Raw genomic sequence first — 19,840 nt, 5'->3', positions numbered from 1 at the left:
TTGCCGACTCAGTTCGGGTGGCCTGGCTTTGAGTCGGGAAGCCATGATCTCGGTCATACTCCTCCCGACGGCGAATTTCGTTCTCGTGCCGCCGTTCGCGCGAAGCATTGATAGAGCTTCGCGCGTCTCGGCGACTGTTGATGGCGTGTCGCAAATCGTTCGGCGGGTGAGCGAGCGGTAGAAGATGGTTGGCTGCTTGAGTGAACAGGCGTCGGTATCCCTCGGCGTCGGGAGTCCGAGGAAGTCCGTCAGCTATCCGGGCTAGAACGCCTCCGACTTCGCTCGGCGTGTTCATAGCTCGGGCGAAGTCGGGGTTCAAGTTGCGCCCGAAGAGTGGATTCTCGCGTCGTTGCCTTGCATCTTGCTCGGCTTGCTCCTGAGTCCGACGGCGATCACGTCGTCGGGAGTTCCTTCGTTCCCTGAAGACGCGTTCTTCCGGAGTTTCTCCTATCTCTGAGACCTCGTCTCGCGAGACAGGCTGCTCCGGATCCCGTTCTCCAGCTGCGTGATGTCGTCGAACGTTCCTGCGTCGGTTCCTTCGTCGGCGGGATTCTCGCTGAGGTGGTTCTTCTCCAGGCGTGGCCGGTTCATCGTCGGAGACGGCGGGCGACTCTGCTCTCCCGATGAAGAGGACGTCGGGGTAGAACGGTATTGCTGCCGCGGCGACTTTCTTTCCGTTCTCCTTTGAGGTCGGAGGAACGGGAAGAACGACTTGCCTCTCCCTGGTCTCCTTCCCTCTCACGACCTGTGTCCATTCTTTCGTCGGGGAAGTAGGCAGCGGAGTCTTCCGGGTCAGCGAGCTTTTAGCTCCAGCCTCCCCGGAGACGATCTTTTTCCGAAGAGCCGGAGGTAGCGTCTTTCCAGCATTTTCGGAGTTTGTTGGAGGAGACTTCTGTTCCGGCAGATCTGCGAGGCGGTGTAGAATTCCTTCTTCATCTGCTACGGACGAGATTGTCCCGAAGCAGAATACAGATCCGGGACGCACGGCGACCTTGCTGTGGAAGGTGACGGCCATTGAGCTAGCTTGGATCGTCGACACACCCCCTACCTGGCGCGCCAGCTGTCGGCGTTTTGGGTCCGACCGCACACCCGGGGTTGCCCCTCAAGGTGTTTTTAGGAGTAGGACGGTGTCGACGACTGTAGCAAAATGGTTCGTGCCGTTCGCACGAGGGACAATGGACAAGATTTGCAGGTTCGGGCCGCTTAGAAGTGCGTAACACCCTACGTCCTGGTGAGTATATGAGCGTGGTTACAAGAGGGTTCTCTGGATAGAGGGCACAGAGAGTTTATGTGGGTGGCTAAGTAGAACAGGGTCGATCGATCTGAAGGGGTGCCCCCTAGGCCTTATATACTCGGCCGTGGAGCAGTACATGTGATATGATAACAACAAGTAGCTAAAAGATAGTGAACCTCTTGAGTTTATCCCTACGTAACCTTCGCCGACTTATCCTCGCATGGCTCTGTTGCATGGGGGCTTCAGCGCGGGAAAGTCGGGTCTCTGTTGTGATTCATTCGTTCGACGTTGTGGGCCGCCTGGGTTTGCACTAATCAGTCTCACGTCTTCTTTGTTGGTTGTCTTTCCCTAGGCCCACGAAAGAATGACCTTACGAATTATTGGGCCCTTGAGCCTTTCGTGAGGCCTTTTACTTCTTTAGTGGACCCAGGGGATATCTATCCCCCACACCACCAGCAAAAGGGAGATATCGAAGTGTTTCATGTTAGCACCGAGAACCAGCTAGCCGATATCTTTACCAAGCCTCTAGATGAGAAGACCTTTTGCAGGTTGCGTAGTGAGCTAAATGTCTTAGATTCGCGGAACTTGGATTGAATTGTAGCATACATGTGTTTATGCCTTTGATCATGTTCATTCTGCATTTTGTTGCTTATTGTGGTGCTCAAGTTGTACAAACATTCCCCGGACCTCACAAGTCCTTGTGTAAGTGATGCACATATTTAGGGGGAGTTCTGCTACAACTTGACCCTTTGAGACTAACCATATGCTTGAGTTTGGTTGTTTTAGCCTCAAAGGAGGATTGAAAGGAAAAGGTGGACTTGGACCATACAAGACTTCCACTGCACTCCGATGAAAAGGGTAACTATTCCAAGTTCATCTTTAAACTCTTATTGCCTATTTGCTCTTAATTGAAGAATTTGGTGAGGCAATGGGGTTAAAGGGCCAAGATTGATCCCGTTTTGGTGCTTGATGCCAAAGGGGGAGAAAATAAAGGCCAAAGCAATAGATGGATCAGCTACCACTTGAGAAACTTTGAAAATAGTAGAATAGAGCTTTTGGTTTGTCAAAACTCTTGCATTGTCTCTTTTGTCAAAAGTTGGCCTCTTGTGGGGAGAAGTGTTGATTATGGGAAATAGGGGGAGTTTTTGAAATCTTTGATCAATCTCTTTTGGAATGACTCTCTTTATGCTTCAACATGTGTGTTTGACTTAGAGATAGAGATTTAAGTTTGATTTGCAAAAACAAACCAAGTGGTGGCAAAGGATGATCCATATATGCCAAAATTGAATCAAAATAAATTTGAGTTTTATTTGAAGTGATTTTGCACTTGTTCTAGTTGCTTTATGTTGTGTTGGCATAAATCACCAAAAAGGGGGAGATTGAAAGAGAAATGTGCCCTTGGGTCATTTCTAAGTATTTTGGTGATTGAGTGCCAACACAAGTGCTTAAATGTGAATTTATGCTCATGGATGGACAAAGTGCAAATCAAGAGTAAAGGTATGTTTCTAAGCCTTAGTACATTGGTTTTGTGTACTAATATACTTGTCTAAGTGTTAGAAACAGAAAGAAGAAGAAAAGAAAAGAGGTGAAAAAGACTTGGCTGTGAACAGCCAAGACTCAGCTCGGTCTGGCACACCGGACTGTCCGGTGGTGCACCGGACAGTGTCCGGTGCGCCAGGCTGACTCGGCGTGAAGTGGCCGCTCTCGGGAATTCGCCGACAGCGTACGGCTAAAATTCATCGGACTGTCCGGTGTGCACCGGACTGTCCGGTGAGCCAACGGTTGGCCGGGCCAACGGTCGGTCGCGCGATCTGCGCGGGACACGTGGCCGAGCCAACGGCTAGAAGGGGGCACCGGACTGTCCGGTGCGCCAACGGCTCTCTGGCGGCCAACGGTCGGCTTCGCCAATTAAGGAAGGAAATCGGGCACCGGACACTGTCTGGTGTGCACCGGACTGTCCGGTGCGCCCGACGACAGAAGGCAAGGATGGCCTTCCAGATTTGTTCTCAACGGCTCCTAGCTGCCTTGGGACTATAAAAGGGACCCCTAGGCGCATGGAGGAGAACACCAAGCAACCTTAGAGCATTCTTGATCATCCACACTCAGTCTTTGCGCATTCGTTTGTCATTCTCAGTGATTCGAGCTCCGTTCTAGTGAGAACTTTGAGATAGTCTTTTGAGCTCGATTCTTGGCCGTGTGTGTGCGCATTTTGCTGTGGATTTGTGTGTGTTGCTTCCCTCCCTTACTCCGTGCTTCTTTGTGAACTTCAAGTGTAAGGGTGAGAGACTCCAAGTTGTGGAGATTCCTCGCGAACGCGATAAGAAAAGAAAAGCATAACACTGTGGTATTCAAGTTGATCATTGGATCAATTGAGAGGAGTTGAGTGCAACTCTCGTCCGTTGGGACGCCACAACGTGGAGTAGGCAAGTTTTGTACTTGGCCGAACCACGGGATAAATCACTGTGTCTTCTCTGTGTTGAATTCCTTGTGGTTATCATATTGTGCAAGATCTTCTCTCTAGCCACGTGGCATTAACTGTGCTAACGCTTAATCAAAGTTTTGTGGCTTAAGTTTTAAGTTTTACAGGATCACCTATTCACCCCCCCTCTAGGTGCTCTCAATTGTTGCATCATGTTGAACCCTAGATTTCACTTTTGTTTGGTGCATAATTCTTGGAAAGTCTAATTTGAGTTTGTGGCTTACTTGGATTTGAATCAAATAGAATAAATAAAAGAAAAAGGGAAAACAATTCCAGAATAAAAGAAAAAAAGGAAAGAAGCCCACTCCCCTGCCCCCTCAGCCTTTCGGCCCAGCTAGGCCCATCCCGCGCGCGCGCTCTTTCCCCCCCGCTCTCTCTGCCCTGGCGGGCCCGCCCGTCAGCGCGGCCGCCTTCCGCGCGCCCGCACCCGCTTTCCCCTCTCTCTCTGCTCGCGGGCTCGGCCTGTCAGCCCCGTCTTCTCCGCGTAACTGCCGCCCGAGCTGCGCGCTGCCGCGGACTCCGCGCCCACGTCGCGCGTGGAGCTCGCAACCGCCCCGCCCCCGGCCACTTGAGCCAGAACCCCACTCGCCCTCTCCCCCTCCCTCATTTGCGCACCAGCAGACCCCTCTCTCTCACCTCCCCCTCGCTGCGCACACGCCAGAGCGCCGCCGCCACTAACCATCACCGCCCGAGCCGTTTCCCCGTCGCCGTCGGAGCTCCGCCGTGCTCTCTGCCACGGTGAGCTCCGCCCCGACGTCCGCAACCCGGGACGCGCCCCAATTCCCCCTCCCCCTCCCTATTTCCCTCTGCCCGCGCTCACCCGCCGTCCTCCGTGCAACCACGAAGGTCCGCCACCGTCGCCCCGGGCCGCCGTCACGCCATTGCCGCCACCGAGGAGTCCCCGGAGGCCGCCTTGAGGTAAGGAACCTCTCCCGCCCCCTATCGACCTTTGTATTGCTCTCTGCTGCGCTTAATTCCTCGTCGGAGTTGATTAACGCCGCCGCCGAGCCGCTTCGCCGTGAACCGCCCCCTCCGGTGCCCCTGTCCCGACCTAGCCCCCACCAGAAGACTCCCCGCGCCTTCCCCAACCTCCCCGGCCGCTCAGGTCGCCCCAGGGACCCGCCGAGCGCCCGCGCCCCTCGTCTCCGGCGAGTCCTCCGCCGCGGGGACAAGCGCCGCCGCCCCAGCTAGCCGTAGGAAAGGCCAAGGTCGGCCACCCGACCCCCGCCGTTCATCCCAGATCGGGTGGCCCTGATTCAATTAGCCCGGGCCCAATCCTGGCCGCCTACCAGAGATCCAACGGCCCGGGGCCGCTTCCCTCACACCCCGCGCCCGCTCTGCCCGCTGGCCCCGCCTGTCAGCCCGCCCGCGCTGCCCGCTGGCCCCGCCTGTCAGCCGCCGCGCTCGCGCTGCCCGCCCGGCCCCGCCTGTCAGCCGCTCAGGCCGCCGCGCGCTTGCGCGCCCGCCCGCGGATCTAATCCTGCGCGTTGATCTGAGATCCGACGGCCGTAGGAGCCCGATACCCCTTCGCCCGCGCGTTTTCTTAAAGAGACCCCCGGTTTTCTGAAATTTAAACCCGCCGTCCCTGGTTTCTTACAATTAGGTCCTCGGACCTTTTATTTAATTCAAAATAAGTATTTAGGGTATATTTTTAACCCCTAAACTTGTAAAATTCATAACTTTGTCATATGAACTCCAAATTAGGTGCCTCAAATTGCAAAATGCTCATGGTATTTTTGTCTATCTATTTAAACAATGTTTCCCTGCTGTTTCCATGTACCAATTAATAGTTAATCATTAGGATAGGATTAAGGTTATTGGAACCCTATTTGAGATAATTAGAAGTTGGTAGACTTTAGTAAAAGTTGGAGCACCTAAGTTTATGGACTTAAACACCTAAGTTTAGGAACTTAAAACCATGCAATGATTTAACCCCACCACTGACTTAAACCTGATTAGTGGATAATGAATCACTTTGTATAGTCCTCTACCCTAGACCTAGGGAACACCAGAGTGCCTATCCCTTTTCTACTATGAACTTGTGATCTCTCTGCTGCATATGTTTGGTATGTTGCTTTTTGTTTGTTATCTTCCCAAGTGCATAGTGTGAATGATTACTTTACGTAGACAACGAGCAGTCTGTGTTTCCCGAGGAGGTTGCAGAGGAAGTCCCTGATCAGCAGTTTGGTGAAGGCAAGTGTCCTCTGTCCCATTATGTCCTATTCATTCATAACTTACTACCCCGCATTACTTACTTGAAACCTAAGGATTTACTAGCTTTCCACTTTACTTTATCCTTGATGACCTTATGGGCTGTTATGGTTAGCACTCTGCTATTTGCCTTAACTTAATCAATGAACATGATGTGACTATTTATGATACTGTTATCCTGATGATGTTGATGATCTGGGGATACTCTAGGGGGCTCAGGCTATTTCCTGAGTACCTCCCCGTAAGGACCTGTTCGTTGAGAGACCACCCGGGATAACAGTGCAACCATGAGGGTGAAATGGGATGCCCTTAGCCAATTAATTAGAGGAACTAGAGGTGTAGTTGCTTAGCCGTCGTGCCGTCAATGGGGTCCAGGCACAGTGCTTGCTCTACCGAGGCTGAGTGCCGAGGTTCTTTCGTTTTGCTCTTTGTTAGTCACTCTCCTGTGAGGAGGGGTACTATGTTTATCAAACTGGAGAAACCTAACGGGCAGCTATGATCTCTAGGGAATCTTTGTAAAAGCTACGTAGTGATGCCCTGCCGGACCACCTAGGTAGTGGTCAATGGGGATTAGCTCTCCCCGGGTAGAAAGGGAATCATGACTCATGGGTAAAGTGTGCAACCTCTGCAGAGGGTAGTGAAACTGATATGTCAGTCGTGCTCACGGTTAAGAGCAGCCTTGGGATCCTCTTTGATTAGAGATACAGATGGTTCGAGAGACAAGGATTATGTTATGGTTTTGGTTCGACTATGATGATGTTGTTCCTCGATGAGGAAATGGTTTACGGGTTGTTAAATGCTAAAATCTGGCTTCTACTAATGATAAATACTTGACCAACTAAAAGCAACTGCTGGAGCCTAACCCCACATAAAGCTAGTCCACTTCAGCCAAACGGGACATTTGCTGAGTACGTTGATGTGTACTCATCCTTGCTTTACCACAAAACACCAGGTTGTCCGCATTGTAACCACTGCTCAGGAGAAGGTGAAGTCGTGGAAGGAGAATTCCAGGAGTTCCAAGACTACGACGAATTCTAGGTGTGGGTTGGCGGCAACCCCCAGTCAGCTGCCTGTGGAGGCCTTATCTTTACTGCGTTTCGCTTAGCACTTTGATTTACCTGTTAAGACGATGACTATGTGGATGTCTATGACTCTGTGATGTAATAAGTTAATACTCTTTTATGTTATTATTTGAGCATTGTGCGATGATGTTCATTTATGTAATCGCTGTGTACGTGAGTTCTGATCCTGACACGTACATAGTTCACATTCGGTTTGCCTTCCAAAACCGGGTGTGACATTCGGAAACAAGGAGATTCCCACTTCTGGTCGGGTTTGATGAAAGTGAAGGATATCTTCTTTGCGAATGGGATATTCCGAGTTAACAATGGACAGGACACAAGGTTTTGGGAGGACAAATGGCTGGGGGATTTCTCGCTCCAGCATAGATTCCCGAGCCTATATAACCTAGTGCAGCGGAAGAATGCTACTGTGGCCAATGTGCTAGGGTCTGTACCTCTCAATGTATCCTACAAGAGAGGCTTACATGGTGCTAATTTGGAGAGATGGCATACCTTAGTCAGCCTAGTAGTGGATACGACGTTGAACCAGGCAAGAGATAGTTTTCGTTGGAGCCTTCATCAAAACGGGTTGTTCTCCACTCAGTCTATGTATGCGGCATTGATTGGGAACGGACAAGTACGGCAGGATGGCCTCATCTGGAAACTAAAACTCCCCTTAAAGATCAAGATCTTCTTCTGGTTCTTAAGACAAGGGGTAACCTTAACTAAAGATAACCTTGCCAAGAGAAATTGGTCAGGATCAAAAAAATGTGTTTTCTGTCCACAAGATGAAACCATTCAACATCTTTTCCTCCAGTGTCATTATGCGAGATTTCTATGGCGTACGGTATATTTTACATTTGGCATTAGAGAACCAACTAGTATAGAAGATATGTGTTCTTCTTGGCTTCAGGGGTTTCACCCTAATGTTAAAGCTAAGATATATGTGAGCGCTATAGCTATTTGTTGGGCGTTGTGGCTAAGTAGAAACGATGTGGTTTTTAATAAATCTCCTACCCAAACTTATTTACAGGTACTCTTCCGAGGAACTTACTGGTGTCGTTTCTAGGGATGCTTCAAAGGCATAAAGAGGACACTAGAAGCATGAGGGAGGCCTGCAGACTTTTGGAGACATCGATGATGCAAGTCTTCTCGACGTATGGTTGGACCTTCAGTAATAGATTAACTATGTGATGTTTGTCTATTCTCCCAACTGCGTTTGGGTTTTGTGGCCAAATGTGGCGTTGTTTCGGTACTTTATGTTGTGGTGTGTGGACGGCCGTCATCAGCTGATGTAGGTCGGGATTTGGTTTTTTTTTCCCGTTATCTAAAAAATATATGTGGCTAGATTTATCATCATCCAGGTAAATATAGACATAAAAATTAAGATCTCAAATGAATAATATCTTCGACCGGATGGAGTATGACATAATTTTACATCACGATTTCTAAACAATTGCTAAGTTCTTTCCGCTCATTCGGTCTATTGTACATATGTATCAACATCTTATACTCATCCGTCTCAAATTAAGATTCGTTTTACTTAATTAATGGGTTCATACAACACTTGATTTATATGTTATGTATGTGTCTAGGTTCATCTTCATTTATTTGAATATTGATATAAAAATCAAGAGTTAAAACAACTATTATTTTGGGACGCGGTGAGTATTTTTTCTCCATTTCCTCGCACCTAGGGATTTCACGCGATGGATACACATTCTATGTAAAAAAAGATTGGGCGTTAACAGTCAGTCATTAAAAATATTCTTTTTCTAAAAAATTAAAAAAAGAGGATCTCCATTGGAAATATGTTTTTTCGAAACTACTGGAGATGCTCTAGGTATTGTGAACAGTTTTTTTCTCATTAAAAAGATGCTGCAAAATCCGTTGATGCTCCTAGATCACTCGACAACTACAGTTACCATCGTTCATGCCTTCGGTTTTAGCAACAAAAAACAGTGCAATCCTAAACAAAAGCATCTATTAATCACAATTGGTTGCTGCCATTGGTACTGCACTCAGCAACTCTGTTAGCAAAGGTAATGCACTCTTGTAGTCTTTGACCGGATCTTTTGGCTAGGGAAAACTAAGGATGCGTTTGGTTACGGGACAGGCAGGATAGAGATGTCCCCAGGCGTACTCTCTCGTCACTCTAATTTCGAGGGGCAACTAGAGACAACATTGGAATAATCCTGTCTCAACCCCTGATTCTGAACTAAACAACCTTATTTAAGGTACGTCCTATCTCATCCCGTTCTGTCATTATAACCAAACGCACCCTAAAAAAATGTTCATGAAGGAGAGAATTAAAAGGTTCCAGTTTTCAGTATGCTAGTTTAGCAACGAGTGTATTGCAATTAATTATCACTATTGTTCGGACCCTCCATTTTGGTAGTACAGGTAAATCCCTACTAAGCAAGAATAATATGTTTTTTTATGCTACACATAGGTAGCGTTTGAGTAGACTTGTATTTTAAATAAAATGCTACTGCTGATAAGACTATAACGGTACGGGAAAAAGAAGACAATTTAGAGCTTGCCAAATTTCTTTAGCAGCCAATTAATTCCTACCACGGTCCTGTCCTCAGAATTTTTTTTAGTAACAAATCAGTGCACTACTGATTCCTAAACCAGGCTGAAACCGGAAACGGCTCGCTGCGCTGCCGCTGCGTCACTGTCGCTGGCAAAGAAAACAACTCCCGGCCAGGGGTCCGAGCAGGAGCAGCAGTATATTTTCCCGCCGCTAATAAAAACAGTCAGCGGCACACTTCGCCAAGCGAGGCAGGCAGCGGCTGTCCCGAGCTGTCGAAAGCGAGGCGCGGCGGCAGTCCTCGCAGCAGGGCCGACCGGTCAAAAGCACTGCTGCTCCACACCACCCCCACCATCCCTTTCCCCAACCCCCGAAGCCGAGCCAGCGAACCACCCCGCCCGCAGCCGCAAGCAAGCAGCCAAGCAGTGTGAACTGACCGTCCGTTCCGTCCAGCCCACCATGGAGGCGCCGCCGGTACCGGAGCTCATGGATCTGGACGCGCCCCCTCCCGCCGCAGCCGACGCCGCAGCCGCGGCGCCGGTTCCCCCCGCCGTCAGCGACAAGGTGAGCGAGTGCCCCAGATCCGGAGCTGGGCTCGGATCTGCGGCCGTGGTCGCGGCTGGGCGCCTCCCGATCTGCTGCCTCCGCGAGCGACGTTGCTAATGGTGGTGGCCTGTCTATTTTTTCCTCTCTCACTTTCCGTTTGTGTTGCAGAAGAAGGAAGGGGAAGGGGGAGACACTGTTACGGGTCACATCATCTCCACCACCATCGGTGGGAAGAACGGCGAGCCGAAGCGGGTAAAGCTACGCTTCTCTCGCTGTCTGTTTGTCTATCTGTCGTGCCGATGTGCGCGTGAATGCTGCTGCGGTTAGTGCGGCTGAAGTGCCCCCGCTTGTTTCGTAGCGGCCTTGCGGTCGGAATCCGTTTTGATCTGACGGTTTGCGCATGGGGTCGTGTTCTGCGCCTCTTGTTTAGCGGCTACACAGCTACAGCTAGCATGCTGGTGAAATTTGGTGGGTTTGTTCTGGTTTTGTTGATGTATTATGCTCTCCCCGCTACTCTGGGCCTCTGGGGATTCTGGCTGGGTTGCGCTTCCTTGGCTTAGTGTTTGCAGCTGAATTATGTGTCTGACCGCTTCATTTCGTGCTTCGTTACTTGGTTTTTTAAGGCTAACATGCATTTAGGAAGCACGGTCTACCATTCTTGTGATTAGTTCTGCCGTGTGCAGAACAGAAATGGTCTAACTGTTAGTTTAGGTCCAGGTATGAGTGAGGATTCGAATTCCTTCCTGCTCAGTTGCTCTGACGCCTGCCTAGTTTGTTACCCTCTTCGTGTCCTCAGTTGCTCATTTGTTCTTCTTCTGGCCTTAATTGCAGACCATCAGTTACATGGCAGAACGTGTCGTGGGTACGGGCTCATTTGGGATCGTCTTCCAGGTATGGTGCTTGGTCATGGGAGCTCTTCTTTGTACGTGCCTAACATTTGTTGATGTAACATGCACTGAATTAACTTTGACATGTAGGCTAAGTGTTTGGAGACTGGAGAGACCTTCGCCATTAAGAAGGTGCTGCAGGATCGGCGTTACAAGAACCGGGAGCTGCAACTTATGCGTGCCATGGAGCACCCCAACGTCATCTGCCTGAAGCACTGCTTCTTCTCAACAACGAGCAGGGACGAGTTGTTTCTAAACCTTGTCATGGAATTTGTCCCCGAGACCCTGTACCGTGTCCTGAAGCACTACAGCAACGCGAACCAGAGGATGCCTCTTATCTACGTCAAGCTCTACATGTATCAGGTTTGTGAACCAGCATCTTAACTTATATGAAGCTGCTAATGTGTGCTTTCATTGTTTTGCTAACTGTCTCTTTTTTTGTAATGTTCGCAGCTTTTCAGAGGCCTAGCCTATATTCATAATGTACCAGGAGTCTGCCATAGGGATGTAAAGCCACAAAACGTTTTGGTACGTGTCATGTGGACAAGGTTTCGTTCTTTCTTTGATTTGGTAACTAGTTCTGAGTTGGTCTGATCCTTCTTTGATATACAGGTTGATCCTCTCACCCACCAGGTCAAGCTCTGTGACTTTGGTAGCGCAAAAGTCCTGGTATGTTGTTTTTCTTTCCTTGAGGATTTGTAGTCACATCCAGTTGTTGTATGCTTTCTCTTTTGAAATATTCTTATCAAAGGCTTGTTTTTCTTTCCTTGAGGATATGTAGTCACATCCAGTTGTTGTATGCTTTCTTTTTTGAAATATTCTTATCAAAGGCTATCCATACTATTGGCATGGCATTAGTGGTTTGTGTCACTATGTAAAATGTATCATCAGTATGCTGCTATTGCCTGTTATGATTAATTGTGATTGTAGTTGGTTGGTCCTATGGAACAAAACACATCTTGAAGGTAGCTTAAGTATAGATGCAAGGCTCGTGGATATATTTCTCAGTGAACTATTGATACAAAAACTGTCCTGTTACATAGTTTTGGTCTAGATATCTTGCAGATCAATGTTGGCTACATTTTAGTCAAGCTTATCAAATTTGTCTTCATCATGTGCAGTTATATTTATCCTATTTGAGCTATGACTTATTCAATTGTTTCTGGGGCTGTCTTTGTATGTAATAGCATTGATTCTTTTGCTTCTATCCGAAGTTCCAATCTTGGAATTGACTGTAATTCATGTGTTATAACAATTAGATTCTTTACTTGTATGCTGTATTTTTTTATCCACATACTAATCAGTTCCATATGTTGTTTTGTCAGATTCCTGGTGAACCGAACATATCTTACATATGCTCTCGTTATTATCGTGCTCCAGAGCTCATATTTGGAGCGACGGAGTATACAACTTCAATAGACATATGGTCAGCTGGCTGTGTTCTAGCTGAGTTGCTTCTTGGTCAGGTTGGTTGCATTCATATAATGATTAACCTAATATTTTTGTACCTCGATTTGACCAAATCATGTATGGTGTGATTCTAACCTCTTGGGGTCTTGGATCTTATGTATCAGCCACTGTTTCCGGGAGAGAGTGCTGTTGATCAGTTGGTAGAGATTATCAAGGTACTGCAAAATGTTCCAAAGTAGACATTCTATTCTTCTACCGGGGTGTTTCTTATGGTTATGTGATGTGCCTGTAGGTTCTTGGTACTCCAACCCGTGAGGAGATACGATGCATGAATCCCAACTATACTGAGTTCAGGTTTCCTCAGATAAAGGCTCATCCGTGGCACAAGGTATTCTTATGTTAAAATCATGTTTCTGTCCACATCTATGATTCCATTTCACCAGCAGCTACTGTAGTTATATACTTGTAGCCCACGGTCCAAAATGTTATTGAAGGGCGCTTAAAGAAATTGTTTGCAGATCTTAGCGAAAATTTGAGCTCAGAATGCATCAGTTACTGACTGATTGTTCCACTTTCCGTTTTATCCTCCAGATTTTCCACAAGAGAATGCCTCCGGAAGCCATTGACCTTGCTTCCCGTCTCCTTCAGTATTCGCCAAGTCTTCGCTGCTCTGCTGTGAGTATTTTTTTTTACTTTGTTTATTTAGATTAGAGTCAGCTTTGATGCTTATAGTTTGAGGGGAATAGACAATGGAACGCGACAGACTAAGGTCTTTGAGGTCTTTGTGTTGCATATGGTCTATTTTACTTGGCTTTGGTTATTCGAAAGCTTCCACTGTTGTCAATTATCCGTAGTCCTGTAGACCATGACCAATTAAAAGTGGCTAAAATCCATGTGGAATTATGTCCTCTCAAACCATAGCGTATGGTCCTGCATGTATATGGTAATTATGCTGCCCAGTGGTCCAGAAGGCTAGTAGAACCATCAGTTTTGATGGATGTTAGCTGATGAAGAGTGGGTGCAACTTTATAGTCACATGTGCTTGTTAAGTGTACTAGCTAGTGGCCCACCTAAAAAGAGCAGTCCTAGTTCTCACATGCTGTAGGGTGGCACACACCATAATCTTTAATGCATCAGTTTGTTGGTTAGAAATGTTCTAATGTGCTTCATGTATTCTATTTCTATTCAGCTTGATGCATGCGCTCATCCCTTCTTTGATGAGCTCCGGGCGCCGAATGCACGTCTACCAAACGGCCGTCCATTCCCTCCGCTCTTTAACTTCAAACATGAGGTAAGCAAACTAAACACAGTGCAAAGTTCGTTTAGCCAGACGCTTCAGTTCGGTCATTAAAGACCTGAAAGGATCCAGTTTGCACTTGCTCTACTGTTTTGCTCATCAGTTACCCCCCCCCCCTTTTTTTTTGCTATGCAGCTAGCAAATGCCTCCCCGGACCTCATCAACAGGCTTGTACCGGAGCAGATTAGACGGCAGAACGGTGTCAACTTTGGGCATACCGGGAGCTAGGAGGGCAGGCGGCTGCCATGGTCAAGTTTTTGGTCTTGGTACCCCATGTGCAGGGCCGATTGCAGGTGACGGTGATATTGCTGCACCATCTGGAGAGGAGGGGCTCAGCAGTACCTGAGAGAGCTGAAACTATGTAAATTATCTGACCGCGAAGGAGTACGGCCAGTGTTAAGCCAGTAAACTGGCGCATGTTGGTCCAGAGTAGTTAAGAATGTAGCAGGTGGAGACTGGTAAATGCCTAGGGTCGTTTTTAGTTGTTGTTACTAGTATTTTGTAATGTAATGTTCGTCGGTACTTCCCAGCAGTAGTGTAGCTGCTCATGTTTTGTTCGCCCGTCATGATGTAAATGATCATCACCCAACTGGAACCCCTGTTATCTCGTTACATGCTTAGGCCTCTGATCGTTCCGTAGTTGCTGTGATAGAGCTCTGACAAGTCTGAGCAGGAAAGTGGGTAGGAATTGCTTCTGGTGAAATCTGGACAAGTTTTGTCGAATACAGATGCATCTGCTGATTGATCGTCTGGTTGCAAGTAGTCTGCACATTCCCAAGGCCACAGATCATTACTTTCAGATTGTTGATAACGACCAAATGGCAAGTAACAGAAACGACCGAAATTCGCAAGCAGGCAATTACAGACGCGGCCGCGCCAGCACATCGCCGCCGTAGTCCTTGACCTTGCTCCACAAAACCGGCCATGCGTCCTTCCTGATGGCGGCTAGGTTCTCTCCATCCCAGTCTCTGGCTGCGAGCTCCTCAGCCATGGCGACCGCCGCGGCCACGACGTCCTCCACGCCGCCGTCCACGGCCGCATCCACGATGCCTCGGCGCGCGGCCTGCGCGGCCGTCATCTTCTCCCCCTTCATCACCAGGTCCCTCCTAGCGGCCGCGTCGGGGACCTTCTGCCGAACCAGCTCGCCGACAAAATCGACGATCTTGATCCCGGCGTCGACCTCGCTCATGTAGAGGAACCCGCGGGAGGCGCGCATGGCGACGGCGTCGTGCGCCAGCGCGAGCGCGCAGCCGGCGCCCGCGGCGTGGCCCGTGACGGCCGCGACCGTTGGCACGGGGAGCGCGAGCAGGTCGGCGACGAGGCCGCGGAACGCGGCGCGCATCTCGGAGAGGCGGTGCCCCGGCGCCGGGGCCGGCCCCGCGCGCGCCCACGCGAGGTCGTAGCCGTTGCTGAAGAACTTGCCCTCGCCGGCCAGGACGAGCGCACCGGGGGAGGCGCGGCGGGCGGCTGCGACCGCGGAGCGGAGGGCGGAGAGCAGGGCCGGGCTGAGGCGGTGCTCCTCCGCGCCGGTGAGGGTGATGACGTGCACCCGCCCGCGCTTCTCCACGGCGCACAGGCTTTCCTCCATCGTTGGAGTGGATTTGGGGCTCCTCACTGCTATGCCACTGATAGTATGTTTACTTTTTCCCCTCTTGCATCTGGGAAGGTCCAAAATGTCCCTGGTCCAGCTCTAGTACAGAAGTGTTCAACTAAACCTTTTCTGTTCTGGCGTCAACACCAAGGCCCTAGAGCACAAACCAAATTTAGGAGTGAAACTAAATTATATCAGGAACATAATAATTGGAGGTGAATTTAATTGTATAGACTACCTTATTCAAATTATGAGCCTATTTTAATTGGATGTGACTTCAACATTATTAGATATGTGAAAGACAAGAACACTATGAATGGTGTTCATAAACACAAAACCATCTCAATTCTTTGATTCACAATTTTATGAACTTTGAGAGTTGGTAATGTGTGGTGGGCTTTTTCACTTGGTCAAACAATCAAGAGTTCCCCATTTTGGGAAAAACTTGATCGAATTCTTGTCTCAAAAGGTGAGAAGTCATTTTTTCCACAAGCTATGGATAAATGAATCCCTAGAGAGATTTATGAACACAATCCCCTGCTTCTTTCAACTGGAAACTGTGAAAATTACATTTTTTTACTTTAAGTTTGATCTGAATTAGTTAATGAATGCTGACTTCTTAGCTATGGAACTAATCTGGCAGAAACATATAAAGCCAAACCTGCTCTAGATAAGATTCAGCAAAAGCTTAAACCGTTCAAACAATAATTTAAAGGATGGGGTTAAAGATTTATTTTAGTAAAAGTGAGATTGTAATGGTGAATGATGAACAGGAGTAGGGTCAAATTTATGTCCACATTTTTAATTGCCAAGTTGGTGTTTTCCCAATTAGGTATTTGAGAGTTACTGTCAGCCCAAGTAGATTACCATGTCAGTTATTGGTTATCTTTAATTGACAAGAGTAACAAAAGACTCGATGTTTGGAAAGGTGGGAATATGTTGACAGTGGGGTGAACCACTCTTTATTGGTGCTAGTCTGGGTTTTTCTTTTTTTGCCCAAAATAGTTGTTAAATATCTAGTGAAATGGGATGAAATTTGTAAAAGTAACGGGGAAAAAAATTTGGATTAGGCTATGAAGTTTCTGAACTTTTCTGTCGCCATTTCCATTTGTGAGATGGGTGATGTGGAACATGTCTAAATGTAAGCCTGTGTCACGGAGGAAACATTGTTCGAGCCAAATCTTTGCTTGTTTTTCCTTAAGTCAAACTTACGATTTGACTGTCCAGCTCTGACGTTGACTGTGACCGGCGCCTCCAATCTGGACTCTTTCTTGACGCGTTCTGTAGGAAACAAGAAAAGAAAAGCACTAACTCTGAGCTTCAGTCGTCTGTGTGCTGGTTGCAAGTTCAGCTAACCCACCCATGCAAGATTTCCGAATCGCTTCGGCGATCCCGACGGAGACGCCAACCCAATGCCCACCCATGCAAGATTTCCGAATCGCTTCGGCGATCCCGACGGAGACGCCAACCCAATGCCCCCCTCACACCGCCTCTCGCTGCTTCTGGCCGTCGCCGTCGTCGTCGCCGCCACGAGTGTCCGCGTTCACGTCCACGCGCAGGGCAGCGTCCTCTTCCCCACGCCGGCATCCACGAACGTCTCCGTCACATGGACCGTCAGCCTCAAGGCAGACGGCCACGGCGCGCAGTCCTTCGACTACATGGACGGCACGTCCGCGAGCGTCTTCCTCCTCCAGTCCGTGCACCCGACGCCGCAGGAAGGGCTCTGCTTCGCCGCGTGCTTCTACTGCGTCGCGCCGTGCCGGGCCTTCCTCTTCGGCGTCTGCGTCGTCTACGTCGACGGCGGCGGTTTCCTGAGCTGGCCGAACGCGGGCAGCCCGCAGGTGGTCTGGTCCGCGAACCGGGGCCGCCTCGTCCGCGAGAACGCCACGCTCAGCCTCACGGCCGCCGGCGACCTGCTGTTACGGGACGGCGGCGGCGGGGGCGTCGTCTGGTCCACCAACACCTCAGGCCGGTCGGTCGCAGGCATGGCCGTGACCAGGTCCGGCAACCTGGTGCTGCTCGACGGCAAGAACGCGGCGGTGTGGCAGTCGTTCGACCACCCGACGGATTCTCTGCTCCCCGGCCAGCCACTGGTGGAAGGGATGCGGCTGGCACCAAACGCTTCCAGCACGAACTGGACGGCCAGCGGCCAGCTCTACATCACCGTCCTCTCCGATGGCCTGTACGCGTTCGCCGAGTCCTCGCCTCCTCAACTGTACTACCAAATGACGGTGACCACCAACACCACAGCTGGACCTGGAGGCAGGAAAACCTACATGGCCCTGACGAACGGCTCGCTGGCCATCTTCGCGCCCTCCTCCTCCGTTAACGTATCGACTCCACAGCCTGCAGACGGCGCGACCAACAAGACGGCGGCGGGCGAGATGGAGTACGTGAGGCTCGAATCCGACGGCCACCTGAAGCTGTACCGGTACACAGGAACGGAAGGGTGGGCTATGGCGCAGGACCTTCTGCAGGGGCAGGTAGGCAGCTGCGCTTACCCGACTGTCTGCGGCGCGTACGGCGTCTGCGTCAGCGGGCAGTGCACGTGCCCATCCGCGACGTACTTCAGGCAGGTCGACGACCGCCGGACCGACCTCGGCTGCGTGCCCGTGGCCCCGATCTCATGTGCCTCGACGCAGGACCACCGGCTCCTCGCTCTGAGCAACGTTTCTTACTTCAACTACGTGGATACCAAGGCCGCGCTGCCTCGGATGGTCGACGAAGAGAGCTGCAAGAAGGCATGCTTGCAGAACTGCTCCTGCAAAGCCGCGTTCTTCCAGTACGGCGGCAACGACACCTCCCAGGGCTCCTGTTACCTGCCGACGCAGGTCTTCTCGATGCAGGTGAACCAGTGGCAAGAAACTCACTACAGCTCTTCTGCGTACCTCAAGGTGCAGGTCACAAGGTCTCCTCCTCCTCCTCCTGTCCCTGGTCCCTCGAATTCGAATGGGACGGCCATACCCGCAGGGAAAGGAAGGACTGGTGAAGCTGCCATCGTTGGCTCCGCACTTGCGGGGGCCATTGCTTTACTAGCCGTGATCGTCGTTACCTCGGTTGTTCTCCGGAGGAGATATCGGCGTAGAGATGACGAGGACGACGAGGATGGTCTTGGAGAAGTGCCAGGTATGATGACGACCAGGTTCACGTTCGAGCAGCTGAGAGCAGCGACAGAGCAGTTCAGCAAGATGATCGGGAAAGGAGGGTTCGGGTCCGTTTTCGAGGGGCAGGTGGGCGACCAGAGAGTCGCCGTGAAACAGCTCGACCGAACTGGCCAAGGAAGGCGGGAGTTCCTGGCAGAGGTGGAGACGATCGGCAACATCCACCACATCAACCTGGTGACGCTGGTCGGTTTCTGCGCGGAGAGATCCCACAGGCTGCTGGTGTACGAGTACATGCCCAATGGGTCACTGGACAGGTGGATCTACTCCTCCGCCGCCGCCGCCGCCGACACGACGCCGCTGGACTGGCACACGCGGCGCAGAGTCATCACCGACGTCGCCAGGGGCCTAGCGTACCTCCACGAGGAGTGCAGGCAGCGGATCGCGCACCTGGACATCAAGCCGCAGAACATCCTCCTAGACGACGGATTCGGCGCCAAGATCTCCGACTTTGGGCTGTCGAAGATGATCGGCAGGGACGAGAGCCGGGTGGTGACGAGGATGCGAGGCACCCCTGGGTACCTGGCTCCCGAGTGGCTGACGTCGCAGATCACCGAGAAGGCCGACGTGTACAGCTTCGGGGTGGTGGTCATGGAGGTCGTCAGCGGGAGGAAGAACCTCGACTATTCCCAGCCTGAAGACAGTGTCCATCTCATCAGCGTGCTGCAGGAGAAGGCGAGGGACGGGCGGCTGGAAGATCTGGTCGATGCTCGTAGCGACGAGATGCGGGGTCTCCATAGGGAAGGAGTGATTCAGATGGTGAAGCTCGCCATGTGGTGCTTGCAGGTTGATTACAACCGGAGGCCTCAGATGTCGGTCGTTGTCAAGGTACTGGATGGCGCCGTCGACGTGGAAACTGGTATAGAACTCAACTTTGTGGCTACGGTTCCGGACAGCCTCGCCAATAATGGCGGGAATCTGGCTTCGTCAACCCCGCTTCTAGCCTCGCATTTGTCAGGTCCTAGGTGAACATATATAGAGAGATTTTTTTACAGGGTGAATATTTGTATGCCCAGAGTAACCATGTGTTCTGATGCGCAAAATAATATATTCCGACGTATTAGATTTCTCAAATGTATCAAAATACAATACTCTATTCTTTTATTAGCTGAGTTTTTTTACCACGATTATAAGTCTAATCAAGTTTACCATAGGAGCATTTCTCAAAGGTTGAACCTTAAATATACTTGAACGGTGCAAGGGGCGAGCCGCCAGCTACTGCTGGCCTTTTCCCTCACACAAGTCACACGCACACCCGCTAGCCCCCGTCCCCCGTCCCGCCCGTACCTCCTCCGCCGCCTCCGTCCTCGTTCCAACCGTGGGCAGCAGGCAGGCCCAAGTATCTGCAGTAGATTGGTGGAGAGGAAGAAGACGGCAGGCACCCACGCAGATCAAACGTGCTCCGCCAGAGGGAGTAGCCCCCTAAACGC

At 50.3% G+C, this 19,840-nt stretch overlaps 3 protein-coding genes across 3 annotated transcripts; 2 read left to right on the top strand and 1 right to left on the bottom strand.

Moving 5' to 3' along the window:
• Positions 1-9,797: 9,797 nt before the first annotated feature.
• LOC100193185 (putative glycogen synthase kinase family protein) lies at positions 9,798-14,269 on the top strand. The gene is made up of 12 exons (NM_001138340.1): positions 9,798-10,082; positions 10,233-10,316; positions 10,896-10,955; positions 11,042-11,314; positions 11,405-11,479; positions 11,564-11,620; positions 12,277-12,417; positions 12,526-12,576; positions 12,654-12,749; positions 12,953-13,036; positions 13,551-13,652; positions 13,794-14,269. The coding sequence occupies exons 1-12, from the start codon at positions 9,978-9,980 to the stop codon at positions 13,884-13,886; spliced, it is 1,221 nt and encodes a 406-aa protein (NP_001131812.1). The 5' UTR covers positions 9,798-9,977; the 3' UTR covers positions 13,887-14,269.
• Positions 14,270-14,420: 151 nt separating this feature from the next.
• Positions 14,421-15,274, bottom strand: LOC100285527 (carnitine racemase like protein). Its single transcript, NM_001158418.1, is given in 1 exon segment — positions 14,421-15,274. A coding segment is annotated over 1 exon segment (729 nt). The 5' UTR covers positions 15,247-15,274; the 3' UTR covers positions 14,421-14,517.
• Positions 15,202-19,517, top strand: LOC103634957 (G-type lectin S-receptor-like serine/threonine-protein kinase SD2-5). Its single transcript, XM_008657529.4, has 2 exons — positions 15,202-15,289; positions 16,537-19,517. Exon 2 carries the CDS (start codon positions 16,662-16,664, stop codon positions 19,377-19,379), a length of 2,718 nt encoding a protein of 905 aa, XP_008655751.1. The 5' UTR covers positions 15,202-15,289; positions 16,537-16,661; the 3' UTR covers positions 19,380-19,517.
• The last annotated feature ends 323 nt before the right edge of the window (positions 19,518-19,840 follow it).

This window comes from Zea mays, chromosome 8 (genome assembly GCF_902167145.1).
Source record: "Zea mays cultivar B73 chromosome 8, Zm-B73-REFERENCE-NAM-5.0, whole genome shotgun sequence".
NCBI lineage: Eukaryota > Viridiplantae > Streptophyta > Magnoliopsida > Poales > Poaceae > Zea > Zea mays.
The sequence above is the reverse complement of the archived record's forward strand: the minus strand, read 5'-3'. Positions and strand labels throughout refer to the sequence as shown.